Below are 14,340 nucleotides of genomic sequence, written 5' to 3' on the forward strand. Positions count from 1 at the left end.
AATATTTATATGCTAAAGAAATAGATACTATTGTCCAAACAAGACTGACCATAAATGTTCAATCCCTAATTACAACACAGACTCAAGGAAGACACAGACATTCCACTATTTGGTTATTTGGTGCTATTAATGTCAATAACAGGATGACTCATTTTGTTCTCCATATTGCCCAAACTTGACAAGATGAATGAAGTAAATTAGTTCCTTTTGAAAATGAGACGCTTTAACAAACTATAAATAGCAGCTGAATGCTACTGAGCACGAAGACAATTCTTCAATTTAAATCCTTTGAAATCTATGAGCAAAATATCTGTACTAAAATGTCAAATTTAAATCACGGCGTCCCTGCTTTAGACAGCCTGTTGGATCAGGTTTTATGCACTCTGTAGGGCAGAGGGGCGCAAGTCGAATAACAGGTAAGCAAGGGAAACCTGGGTTCAAACACTGCTATACCCCTGAGAAGCTGTGAGAGCTGGGGCCAGTTACTTCTTCTGGTTTCAGGCTTTCATACATGCTTTCTTCCACTAAAGGATTTCTCTTAGACAGTTTCAGCCAATTCTCATCTCGAGAGCAAGTCCTGATGGTATCTTGACACAGGAGTCCCTGAAAGCCAGTTTTACCCCACCAATCTTTCTCCTCTTTAGAAACCAGTAAATGCCCCCTTTGTGTTGAAGCTGGCTGGAGTTGCATTATCTGTCACTTATAACTGAAAATGTCCTGACAAATAAAAGACACATGGCTCATTTCCACCCAGGTATCACCAGAGCAAAACACAATTTCAGACTTTTCATTAAACATTCATACTGTAATATAAATAGTATTAACATTTTCTCATATTGCTCTAAATTGTTCATAAAAATCAGAATATGTTCTTAACTACTTCCTGGTTTTAGAATTGATTGGTAACAGTCCTCGTATTTTAAGCAGTTATAGGTTTAAAGAGTTCTTTATTTCAAATAATTTATATCAAGTATTAGTGGAAGGGAAAGAGTAAACATCATATTCAAGACAACGACTCCTTTACAATAGTGAGAGTTGGTAAAAGTAGAGTCTTTTTCCGGTATTGGCATGTAACTCCTGCTGGGTGATCTTAACCTGGAAAGTACTAGCCTATCCCAGAAGTCAGAAGACCCACTTGTGAAAAACACCCCAACTTCCCGCTCCCTTACCTACTACAGTAGTGCTACTCCACCTGAGATATGCAGCTTGAGAACATCCGCAAGCCGTTAATTACCATCCTACCACGGGGTGAAAGCAAACGCTTAGAAACTTTTATCACAACTTGACACTGCACAACATTTAAGAGTATGATCACTTTTCTAGTAATTCTTTTTCTTAAATTACATTTATAAAAAGTATGAGTCCACAACAGTAGAGATGAAAAATGTTAAAACCTGGCCCTTGCCCAATCAGGGGACCCGCACTGCACGATGTCATTCTCACTCACCAGTCAGGCAAGGACGCCAGCCTGCAAACCCGAGGCTTTTGAATCGCTCAAATGCTTAAGTAGCTACACAGTGATATCTACCTCCAGGCTTTACAATTACACACCTACAATGAAGTACCCTGCACTGGCTCTTTCCTTACTCCTCTAACATCCTACCCTACCCAGTGAGATAATTGCCCCGTCACCGATTTTGCCACAGAATTTCTCAGAATAGCCCACACTTACTTCCTTTACTTCCTCAGCCTCCAATCATACCTCAACCTACTATAATCCGGTTCCCACGACCAGATGACTGGAACAAATCTCTCAAAGTAAGCAGCGACCTCTGAATGAACACTGCTGCCTCTTACCTCCCCATCCCTGCCCGGCACTCAAAGCTCGTCACCACTAACCTGCCCTCCCTCGACATCCTTGAGAAGTCTCCTGGTTCTCTCGTTTCTGGCTGCTTCTCTTGGCTTTTTCCTGCCTCTTCATCTTCTACCCTCACATGTTCCTTTTCCTTTGAACCTTCCCTCAAACACACTGTACTTCAACCCACTCCCACCTCTTCAATCATTAGCTCAACATAGATTAATTCCAAATCTGTACTTTTAGTCCTAAACTCTTTTGAGCTCCACTCGCCATCTCCAAATGCCTCCTGGACTAACCCTGTATGCAACTGCCACAGTTACCATAGATTTTATCACTAGAGATTCACTCATCAAATGGCTTTTCTGCACGTGCCCGGCAATATGGGTAAAGCAGTCAACACAGCAGACGTGGCTCTGCCCTCACAGAGCTTACGACACTAACGTGCAGGTCTGACAAAAGAATCGTAGATGGTAAGTGTCATTAAGGAGATACAGGGCAGTGTAATATTAGAATGGGCGGTCAAAGGGGCTCTAAAGATGTAGCACGTAAGCCAAGAGCAAAAGGAGGAACAGCGAATTGGAATAGTTGAGTGAAGCAACTGATTTGGAAAATACATCGTATGTTTTAGGGTGTAAGAAAGCAAAGCAGCTTGAATGTAAATGAGAAGCAGGAAGGTGGCAGTTACTGGTACACTATGGTAAGAAATTTGGGTATTAGTCCAAGTGCACGGATATGACAACAGATTTTAAGCAGCTGTGTAATATTTAACTTATGGTCTAAAAAACATCCCTTTGGCTGCATTGAAATAATAGCTTTATACAGGCAAAATGGAAATAAAAAGACTACTTCAGAGGCCCTAGTGGTAACCTGGGTGTGAGATACGGGGCTTAGACAAAAGGCGCAGTACAGACAGACAGATGACAGATCCATGCTTCCAATAACCTCTTACCTGACTACCCTTCCTTAAATCCACACTTCCGTTGTTCACACTAGGTTAGACCCAGACACCCCTTGTTCAGAATCCTTGGCAGTTTTCCATTATATACAGAAGGGCCATCCTACCTAAAGCCCTCCACAACCCAAGCTGAGTCTATTTTATTGTTATTTTTTTCCCACTGCACTGAAGATCCTTTTAGATTAAGCTTCTAGGCCCAGGATACGCCCTGCTTTTGCCAACGCTGTGCCTTTGCCCAGGCTTTTTGCTAGCACGTCCACCTGCTCCCCTCCTCCCCACTTAAATCCTACCAATCCGTCCAGCTCCAGCTAAAATACCACTTCTAATTAAGAAGCTCCTTCAGCTATCCCAGGAGGAATATATCCCATCACTTCTACTGGACCTGACAACTTTTGCAGGCTTCTCTCCATCTGCCTTAACTCTGCAGTCCTGGCATTTGTTTTTGTCCCTCTTAAATCTTCCTCCACTAGATACTGAATAATTTGTAAGAAGTAAAAACTCCAACTTATCCATTTCCCCAGAACACCTAGTAAATCCTTGTACAAAGATATCTGTTCCAGGGCACTGGTTAGCTCAGTTGGTTAGAGGGCAGTGCTCTTAACAACAAGGTTGCCGGTTCGATCCCCATATGGGCCACTGTGAGCTGCGCCCTCCATAACTAGATTGAAACAACTACTTGACTTGGAACTGATGGGTCCTGGAAAAACACACTTAAAAAAAAAAGCAATCTGTCCCAATTAAAATACCTTTTTTCCAAAAAGGACTTTGAAACTTCATAAGCAATCATTGGTTAAATATCTGTAAGTGGTCAGGAGATACTGAAAGTGACCACTTTACCATCATCTCTTCCTATTTATCTGCCAGTTATCTGTTCAATGGGATTGTTATGTATAGGAATGGAAAAAGAAATAAATTAGAAGTGGTGATAAAAGTTAGAAAAGAAACAGGCTCGGCCTTAAGTATATACAACCATGTTACTTCGAATTTTAAAAGTCAAATAGTAAAGCAGGGAACCAATTTATATTATAAAACTCGAAAGCCCCAAATTTAGAGAATCATCAATGTACGATGAATGTCAATAGGGCATAATGTCCAACTCTAAATTATTACAAATCCTTAAATAGGGAGAAAATTCCTAGGACAGCAATTCATGACTGTCAATTCAGAAAATCCTGTTTGAAAGAATTTCAACATATATAAAGAAACATAAAAGAGTCTAAAGTTAGAAATGTAACCTCAAATGATAAATGTGCTCAAGAGCAGGACTGGCAAATCATGGCCCACAGATCAAATCCAGTCTGCCATCTGTTTTTGTACAGAAGGGTTTTTACAATCTTAAACAAATTTTTAAAAGAAAATTCAAAAGAAGATTAATATTGCATGACACATGGAAATGATATGAAATACAAATTTCAGTACCCACAAATAAAGTTTCATTGGAACACAGCCACATTCATTCATTTTAAACATTACTTATGGCTGCTTCAGAGCTACAATGGCAGAGTTGAGAAGCTGGTCCAGAAATTATATGGCCCACAAAGCCCAAAATGGTATTTACTATCTGAATACCAGAAAAAGTTTGCCAACCCCCCAGCTATACAGAAAAGATTTCAAGCCATGGAGTAAGAGGGCTACAAGGCATGTCTGACTATATGATGGAATCAAACGGGGAGAGATTTCAGCTTCCAACCATGGAGTAACAGGAACTGGATTTACCCTCCTACCTCAGACAATCAGAAAACTGGCGTAAATATATGAAACAACTGTTTTCAGACAGTTTATACCAAGCAGCGTAGGACTACAATCCCTGATGCAGGAGAAACAAGGTAAGCCTTAAAACTGCCCTGGCTTTCTGCCTAGAGGCACACTCCAGATTGCAGAAGGGATGGGGGATTCTAAGCAGAGCACAAATGTTTTCCCTGAGCTGAAAAGATAGGCACTGGAGATCAGGGAGTTTGAGGCAGCTGAAAGTTGCTGGACAAAGTTCTGGAGAGGAGAGAGCTACATGGAAAAAGAGCTCCGAAAATATGCATAGGGTCAACGAGTCTTTGCTGACTATTAAGATACATGTGTACAAGGTGAAACTCCAGGAGGGTGAGCAACCAATGACCCAGATGCTGTGACTAGAACATACCTCAGAGCTCACATAGGGCTGCAAATTGTTTCAGTTCCCACTAGCCAAAGTAGAGAGTCCTCACTGATTACTCAGGGCATTCAGTAGATACCCCAAATGGGCCACACCCAGGAGTGGATCTACACTATCCTAGGAAAAAGCTGCTTGAGACTGCACGAAGCTTAAAAACAAGCCTTAAAAAGTATAGCACTATAGTGCTATAGTATCAAAAGCCACAGGATAAATGTGGTATCTTCCTGGGCAGTATAACATTCAAATAAGTTTGTGTGCTTTGCTTCAGGTGATTTAGACTTCACCCTCAGATGCATTCACCCTCCTCTCTCCTCTGTAGTTGGGGTTCTCATCAAGAGCACTTCACAGAAAAAGTTTAAGAAACAGTGACTTCAGCAAATATTCAAGAAATCACTAAGGTCAAGCCATTTCACTTCAAGTTCACCTACAAAATGACCAATAATTGACTTTTAGATTCAAAGCCTAAGGTATTGTTGGGAAAAGGTTGAGAGCTACTAAAATTAAGTTTCCTCCAACACTCATTCCTTCAAGAAACCACCACAATAACAAGTCATCAAGCATCATCTTGTGATAACAGATCAATTTTAATTCTAGCACCTGAAGCTATACAAGGGTACGCTTTATAAACCTCATGGGACTGTTGTACTCATTCAATAAAGTGACAACTGTGCAATACCACTTAGTATCTCAAAATCAGGAACAAACTTTTGAATTGTTTAAACACAATCCACAGAGTTAAAAACAAAATCAGAAGCCAACCACAGTTATACTAATTGTCAATTACATGTAGTACTTGATGTAACAGTCAATATCTAACGGGATGTTGAAAGTGATTTCAGATACTCGGCCTGTTGTACTCTATTGGAAAGATTTCTTAAGTAGCTGTGTGACTGGCCAAAGGTGGGTACAACCAGGACCAGGAAAGTTCTACCACAGTTTCTGTAGTTTTCACTTCTTCTGTCAGTTAAAAGTGAACAGTGAGAATTAAATACTTATCTTTACATATACACAAGGTATGCTGTGAAAGCACAGTTGCTTACAAACATATAAAAATACTTGTTAACTAGTTTGATAAGAAAATAATGTATAAAAGTATATAGCAAAAACATTAATCATCTCTGACCCTGGAAAGATCAATTCCATATTTTATATTACAAACAAAAACTGTTTTAGTTTTTTTGAATCCCTTATCCAGAAATACTTTTAAAAAGGAAGACAGACAGAAATTATTTATTTTTACTCTCAACATGATTGTGAAAAGAGTTAAATTAGAAAACCACGAACATTGAAACGCCTAAGTCCAGAATGAGTCCAAATATTTGGCCACAGAGGATATTATCATTTTTAAGAGCAGGAGTAATAATAAAAGGTTTTAAAGTAGTTTTTAATCAATAAATACAACAGGCATTTTGGTATTTTGGCCACTGGAAAACAAAGGCTGTACCATCAGTAAAGGTCTGAGATGTCTCACTTTTGAGGATTCAATTCAGTGTACTTAAGGTTAACTGAAGATGACATTAAAATTTTTAGAGACAGACAAAAATTCACATTTTAAAAAAACTCCCTATGTTTCTATTTAGAGTAACAGTAGGCAATATGATTCCAGAAGTTAAAAGTTATTTCATAACGTATGACTTCAGCTTGGCAAACAGCTTATGTTCCAAGCCATCCCTATTAAAAGGTAAGCCCTTAAAAAAGAATCTGTCTGTGTATACAGATATATATTTAAAATAATCAGATAATCTTTGAAGCAGCCTTAGTGTTTCCTTTAAATCTGTCTTGAAATGACCAAAGAATTAGCTTCACGGAAAGGATTAGCCAGTTTCTTGTTCTAAGGCTACCACGGTGATCATTTGTCTAAGGCTAGAAAGGTACCAACGTGATGTAAACCATAAGGAGAGCAGAAGATGAGGGCTTTTCCTGGCAGTTGGTAGCTAACACTCAAGGGATTCTTAGAAAATGACACAATGGCAGCCTTTCTTGTCTTTTTCTTTCCGCGTTGGTTCTGGTGAAGGTGGACACTCCTGCTCTTGAAATTTCCTGTAAGAACAGAAAAATCTATACATAGTTGCATTCTTGGTAATACGTCAGTACAAATGCAGGTTGTTTTTGGACAAGTCTAGAATACATGCATGCTTTTCAGTGTGAAATTTCAACTACGGAATCAAAGCAAATCTTCAGAGTGGGGGAGGCACAAATGCTTCAACACCAGCATAACAGAGCTGTCCGCGCTTCATTAACAGGCAAGTCTTAAATCAGAAGAGCTGCTGAGCTCAGTAACCTCTAAATTCCCTTCTCAATTTAAAATCCCATGACTCTGAGGTATCCTTCAGAACAAACACCCATCACTAGAGGGAGTTTATAAAACTACCCTTACGAGGCGTTCCCATTTCTCTCCCTGTTCTGTCACTTATTAGCTGTAAGTCGGGATTAGACAAGTTAGTTGACCTCTCTGGGCCTCGATGTTTTACAAGGTAATAATAAAAGCCCACCTTTCACAGTTGCTATGAGGATTAAAGAAGATCTTGTTCCGTTTAAATGCCTAACGGTACCTGGCATAAAAAAGCCCCTCTACTCCCTTGTCTCTTTTGATGATTGATGAATACAGATTCTGAGGATTAAAACCAAGGACAAAATATTTCAAAAAGGCAGTAAAAATTATTTTAAGAAAGCACTGGTTCGTGTGTGTGTGTGTGTGTGTGTGTGTGTGTGTGTGTGAGTGAAAATACACATAACATAAAATTTACCATCTTAAGCATTTTTAAGTGTACGGTTCAGTGGCATTTAAATACATTCACAACTCGGTCAGGCTGCTTTTTGTATTTCAAGTCGGTACTTCCTGATTCTGCTTTCACAACATACACCAGGTAAGAGGAGTTTCCTTTTCTAGTGCCTGGTTCCCCACTGCCAGCTGTTGTTTAGTGGTGATAAACCTCTTGCCACAACGATGGCAAACCATAGCCATCTTACTAGGTAGTAGTAACAACAGCATCTTACTGGGTACTAGTAACAACAGCATCTTACTGGATACTAGTAACAACAGCATCTTACTCGATACTAGTAACAACAGCATCTTACTTGATACTAGTAACAATAGCACCTTACTCGATACAAGTGTTCTTAGCTGCCGCTGCTGCTATTGAGGATCATGTTCCCGTCTTTCGGTAAAGAAACCCCCTGGATTCTAGTAATAGGCACTTGGAGATATTTCTCTTTTCTCTTGGGTTCTTAAAATATATATACCCTTGGACATAAGATGAATCCAGTGAGATATAAAACTGAGGATAAATGGAGTGTGACTCCTGACTGATTTGCCCAGAGGATTGACACCCCTCTGCTCTTAGTGGTTTGCAGAGTCCGTTTTTGAGAGATATGTGATACGATGTCATTATATGGCCTGTGGTGTGTCTTTATCCTCACAAGTCTGCTGTGTGCATTTCCAGCGAACTCCCGGTGCAGCCCTGTTGCTGGTCTGAGGGCCACACAAGGGACGCGCTCTGCTCATGTGAACGCAGGTGGACGTGGCTCCTCTAGACCCTTCCAGGCCCCATAGGCTGGAGCTGCTTCCTGGTCAGATCAGCTGCTTCAGACTCAGGCATCAGATTTCACAACAGTATTTGTCTCAGGTGAAGACTAGGAAACGAACCCTGACTCATCATTACTTTCATTCTGAGTTCCACACTCTGGGGCTGGGAACCAGAATAATTCTTTTAAAAAAAGGAGAGGTGGGGGCTCGATTTTTCTTCATGATAGAATAAGAAACTGTTGTTGGGTTAAATGGTGTATTTTGGTGGCAAGAGAAAGTCTAGAGTAACCACTGTGTCTGTAATGTTAGTGAATTTTAAATGTCCACATTCACACCTTTTTCTCCCGTCTACCTGTCTTTAGGAAAGCTGCTGAATTGGCTGACAATATGCATATTGGAATAAATCTTATATATTCTTCATAAAAAAATATGAAATAAAATACATTCACAATGTTGTCCAACCATAACCGCATCCAGCTCCAGAATTCTTTCATCTTAAGACTGTTCTCTTCAAAAATAACAGAACTCAAACTTGTAACAAACTACTAAATAAACAAAAAACTATAATCTTTACTTTTTCCCACCCCCCCTCAAAGAGAATGCTCTGGCAAGGAGCTAAAAATTACAAGAAGCCCATAGATCAGATGTCAATTAAGCTTAGATACACAATTAACATGAGCCCACTCCACATATCTGTCAAACTATGTAACTAGCAGAGAAACCAGTGGATCTAGGGAGCAGAAGGTGAAGTAGGGCCCAGGCAGAGACTCAAAATAATCAAATCAAACCCTGTTCACGAAAGCAACTAAATCTGTGTGTCATACAAACATACACAGTAACTCCAAATGCTCTCCCCTCAAGCTTCCTGGAACCCATTAACACTTTCTGAACCACAGGGGCCTCCTAGGCCAGCTACCAGAAAAACTCTTTGTAGTCTGGATATTATACTTCCTGGCCTCTGGGATGATGATTCTCTACTACTTGGCTTAGTCTTTGCGTGGGAGGAGTTGGGTAAGAAGAAACGCTAAGAGCACAGGCTCTGGAATTGGAGATATGGATTCAAGTCCCAGCTTTGCCATTTAATACGTCTAAGTTTTGAACAAGTTATTTAACCTGCTTTCTCATCTGAAAGTGGGAATAAATAAAAGTACTTAGCTTACTGGGTTGTGGTGAAGATTAAATGTATTAGTAAGACATGTAAAGCACTTAGCACAGTATCTGACAGAAACTACTACTCAAATGTTAGCTGCTGTCATCAATGTCTTCATACCACCTTTGGAAGCTGCATAAATTCTTTCCAAAATCCCTACATGTAAACTCTCTACTTCAATATAATTAAATTAGGTGTTATATGTAGGAAGTACCTAGAACACAGTATGTACTCAATTAAAAATTTTAATAAGCCATGTGCATTAATCCCTAGAACAGAATCATTCCTACATACAATGTCCTCTTCCTTACTGAAAACATTAATGGTACTTCTTCTCAGTGAATGGTTTTAAAAAGCATGGTATGATTACTTGTCAAATTCAATAAATTAAAACAAACTTCTAGAATGTGTTTGCTTACCTTATAACCCGGACAAGTTCGTGGAAAGCTTGATCTACATTCATCCTAATTTTTGCTGAAGCCTCCATGTATATTACCTTCAGCTGTCGTGCTAACTGCTGTCCTTCTTCCTGGGTTACCTGAAATTCCAAGAACTGTGTGTGAGGTACAGTATTAACAATTAGATCTGCACCATCTAACCCTCGGCCACAGATCACAGTTAATCCAGCCAGAGGCCAAGCTGGTTTGTTACAAATGAACCACAGCTCAACACATGCTGAAGCCCAGCTCTGCAGAGCAACTCAGGACATACTTGCAGCGGATACAAGATTTCAGCCTAGTGATTACTCAAAAAGTATTAAATACAACAGTGATAAATTCTGGGAAGGAAAAGTACAAGGTACAGTGAGGATCTATAACCCTGTTTGGCAGGTCAGGAAAAGCTTCCTTGAGGAAGTGATATTTAAGCTAAGAACCAAATACAGACTATGGAGTTAGGTGGGGTGGGGTGAGGAAGTATCCCTGACAAAGGAAATACCACGTGTGAGGGCCATGGTGGGAAATGGGCTTTCCAAGTTCCAGGAACTGAAAGAAACCTAAAATGTCTGGAGTACAGCAAGCCAAGAGAGAAAACAACAAGAGGTGAGGATGGAGAGAAGGGCACACCTCAAAAGGCTTGGGGTCTTTGTCTCAGAATTTCCCAGTACTTGGCGTATAGGAGACAGTCCACAAATATGTGAAAAAAATGAACAATGAATAGAATCGATCACAAGCCCTCACAATGCCTTCCTTACATTAAGAGGAGAAAGAAGGTAGGCAAGGAAGGGTAGCATAAGCTGATGACATATTTTCAGAATCAGAAAACAGTAACCGAATATGAGTAAATACCCTATATATTTTAAACGTAAAAGGTTTTAATAGAGACATTTACCTAAAATTATTAAACTATGTTACATTTATATCATGGGGCTGAAAATTATATTTCTGAAAAAACGACTTACTGCTGTCGTCACCACAAAAAGAACTATTTGCAGGAAAGTTAGAAAATACAGATGGAAAAAAAGAAAAGAAAGTTTAAGAAACTGTTACTCATAGAGAACCACATACTTCTGGTTTTTCAACGATGCACATTTTTCTCTACAAAAATAGAATCGTGTCTGTATATTTGTTATACACTGGACATATGCTAAATTCGTTTTTCTAGGTGTGTTTTTGTAAATGCCATAGGCTTTTCTACATTAACAGGCATGCCACTTGCTAACAAAGACAGTTTTGTTGCTTCCGTTCTGACGTAGATGCCTTTTCTTTCTTTTCTGGCCTCACCTCATTGCCTAGAATTGCCAGTACAATGACGTCAGTGGTGAGAGGAATACTTTTGACTTGTTTCTGATCTCAGGGACAAAGCATTTAGTCTTTCACCATTAAGTATGGTATAAGTTGTAGGGTTTTATTGTAAATGCCCTTAGTCCTCAGATTAACAAAGTTCCCCCGCCCATTCCATTTGTAAGGAGTTTTTATCAGGAATGGATGTTGGATTTTGTCAAATTTTTTTTTTCATATATTGAGATCATACGATTTTCCCTTTTTAGTTTGTTAATATGGTGAATTATATTGATTCATTTTTGTATGTTAAGCCAACACTGCTTTCCTGGAATAAACCCCACTCGAGAGATGATGCACTGTCTTTTTCATATATTGGGAATTCTATTTACTAAAAATTTATGAAGAATTTTTACATCTATGTTCATAAGATATTTGACTGTAGTTTTCTTACACCTTTGTTTGGTTTTGGTATCGGAATAATGGTTTCATATAATGAGTTGGAAAGAATTCTCTCCTCTTCAATTTCCTGGAACAGTTTCAGCAAAACTGGTTTGATATAATTCACCAGTGAATCTATCTGGACTCACAGTTTTCCTTGAGGAAAGGTTTTTACAACAAATTCAATTTATTTTATAGATACAGAATTATTCAGTTTATCTATTTTTTGTTTAGTGAGCTTTGGTAGTGTCTGTCTTTCAAGGAATATGTCTATTTCATCTAACTTGCTGAGTTTATCAATATAAAGTTGTTTATAGTATTTCTTCATTATCTTTTAAATATCTATAAGATCTGATGTAACGGTATCTTTCCCATTACTGATGTTGGTAATATGTGTCTTCTCTCTTTTTTATCGATCATTCAAGCCAGATTTGTCACTTTGATATTCTAAAAACCAGTTTGGGGTTTTTATTTATTTTTTCTATGGTTTTCTATTTTTTATTTCATTGGTTTCCATTCTTAGCTTTAATATTTCCCTTCTTCTGATTAGTATGGTTTTAATTTGCTTTTGCTTTTTCTTCTAGTTTCTTAAGGTAGAAGCTAAAATCATTGCACTGAGACCTTTCTTTCCTAATACAAGCATTCAGTCCTATAAATTTTGCTATATACTTATTTAGTAGCATTCCACAAATTTTGAAATGTTTTGTTTACATTTTCATTCCGTTCGTAATACTTTGTAACTTCCCTCTTGATTTTTATTTCTACCAAGGGTTAGTTAGAAGTATGGAGTTATCCCATATGTGGAGATTTCCTAGATATCTATTATTGATTTCCAATTTAATTCCACTGTGGTCAAAGAACATATATTATCTGGCTAGAATCCCTTTAAATTTATTGAGACTTGTTTTATGATCCACTCTCATTTCAAAAACAAGTGTACTTTGCTGTTGTTGGGTGGAATGTTAACTAAACGTCAGTTAGGATAAGTTGTTTGATAGTGTTCAAGCTATCTATAGCACTACTGATTTTCTTTCTACTTGCTCAATTATTGAGAGAGGGATGCTGGATTTCTGACTGTGTGAATATGTTCATTTCTCTTTGCAGTTCTGTCAATTTTTGCTTCAAGAATTTTGAAGCTGTCATTGGGTACATAAATGTTTAGGATTATGTTCTCTCAATGAATTAATCTATCATTATGAAATAATCTTCTTTATTCCTGATATTCTTTGCGGTGAAACCTATATTACCTAATATTTATATAGCCACCTGAATTTCTTTTTTCATTATTGTAGTTAGCATGGTATATCTGAGCCCATCCTTTTATTTATTTAATTTTTTATTGGGGAATATTGGGGGACAGTGTGTTTTTTCCATGACCCATCAGTTGTTGTCCTTCAATCTAGTTGTGGAGGGCGCAGCTCAGCTCCAAGTCCAGTTGCCGTTTTCAATCTTAGCTGCAGGGGCGCAGCCCACCATCCCAAGAGGGAATTGAACCAGCAACCCTATTGTTAAGAGCTCACACTCTAACCAACTGAGCCATCTGGCCGCCCCAACTTTTAACCTATTTGTGACTTTACATTTAAAGTAGATTTCTGGTAGGGTCTTGCTTTTCTATCCAATCTGACAATGTCTGCCTTTTAATTGAGGTGTTCACACTACTTACATTTAATGTGATTACTGATACAATTGAGTCATCTTGAAATTTGTTTCCTATCTATCTTATTTGTTCTTTGTCCTACCTATCCTTTTTCTGCCTTATTTTGGGTTAACTGTACTGTTTTTATTTTTTTAATTCCATTTTATCTCCTTGGTTGACTAACATACTGTGTATCTATTATGTTATTTCAATGATTGCTTTAGAATTTATAATATACATTTTTCACTCATCAGTCTAATTTAAATATTACACCAATTAATGTATAGTTTAAAAACCTTACTGTAAATGTTTCTTCCTTCCACCTTTTTGTTTTTATTACCTTTAACCTCATAATACATTGTTACTATTTTTGCTTTAAACATCCAATTATGTTTTAGAGATTTTTAAATAACAACAAAGGTAATTTACATTTGCCCACATAAATACTATTTCTGGTGCTCTTCATTTCTTTGTATAAATCCAGGTTTCCACTTAATGTAATTTTCCTTTTTTTAACATTTCTTGTAATACAGGTAGGCTGGTGATAAATTCTTTCACCTTTTGCACATCTGGGAAAAGTCTTTATTTCACCTTCATTTTTGAAATACATTTTTAATGGGTATTAAATTCTAGGCAACAGTTTTTCTTTCAGCACTTAAAAGATGCTATGCCACTATCTTCTGCCTTACGTCGCTTCTTATAAGAAACAATGATGACTGCTGCCATCTTTAATTTTGCTCCTCTGGTTATTTGTCAGATTCTCTCTTTATTGCTGGTTTAAAACAATTTCATTATAATGAGCCCTGTTGTGCCTTGTAATTTCTTCATACTTCATGTGCGCAGGGTTTGCTGAGCTTCTTAGATGTACGTGTTGATAGCTTTAATCAAATTCAGAAATTTTTCAGCCATTATTTCTGTTAATCTCAGACATTGTAGATTTCATTTCTAGAAGTTTCATTTTGATCTTTTT

General features: G+C 38.0%; 1 protein-coding gene across 4 annotated transcripts in view; it reads right to left on the reverse strand.

The window, feature by feature from the left end:
- Window positions 1–6,113: 6,113 nt before the first annotated feature.
- The window catches only part of RRAS2 (RAS related 2), a 68,836-nt gene continuing 60,609 nt past the window's right edge, over window positions 6,114–14,340 (reverse strand). For all 4 annotated transcript variants that reach the window (XM_074336035.1, XM_074336036.1, XM_074336037.1 and 1 more), the window contains exons 5-6: window positions 9,995–10,113; window positions 6,114–6,939 (exon numbers count right to left, since the gene is read on the reverse strand). In XM_074336035.1, coding sequence (XP_074192136.1) covers window positions 6,852–6,939; window positions 9,995–10,113 — 207 coding nt within the window. In that variant the 3' untranslated portion in view covers window positions 6,114–6,851. The remainder of the gene's footprint in view (window positions 6,940–9,994; window positions 10,114–14,340) is intronic.

Source organism: Rhinolophus sinicus, linkage group LG06, assembly GCF_036562045.2.
Source record: "Rhinolophus sinicus isolate RSC01 linkage group LG06, ASM3656204v1, whole genome shotgun sequence".
Classification (NCBI taxonomy): Eukaryota; Metazoa; Chordata; class Mammalia; order Chiroptera; family Rhinolophidae; genus Rhinolophus; species Rhinolophus sinicus.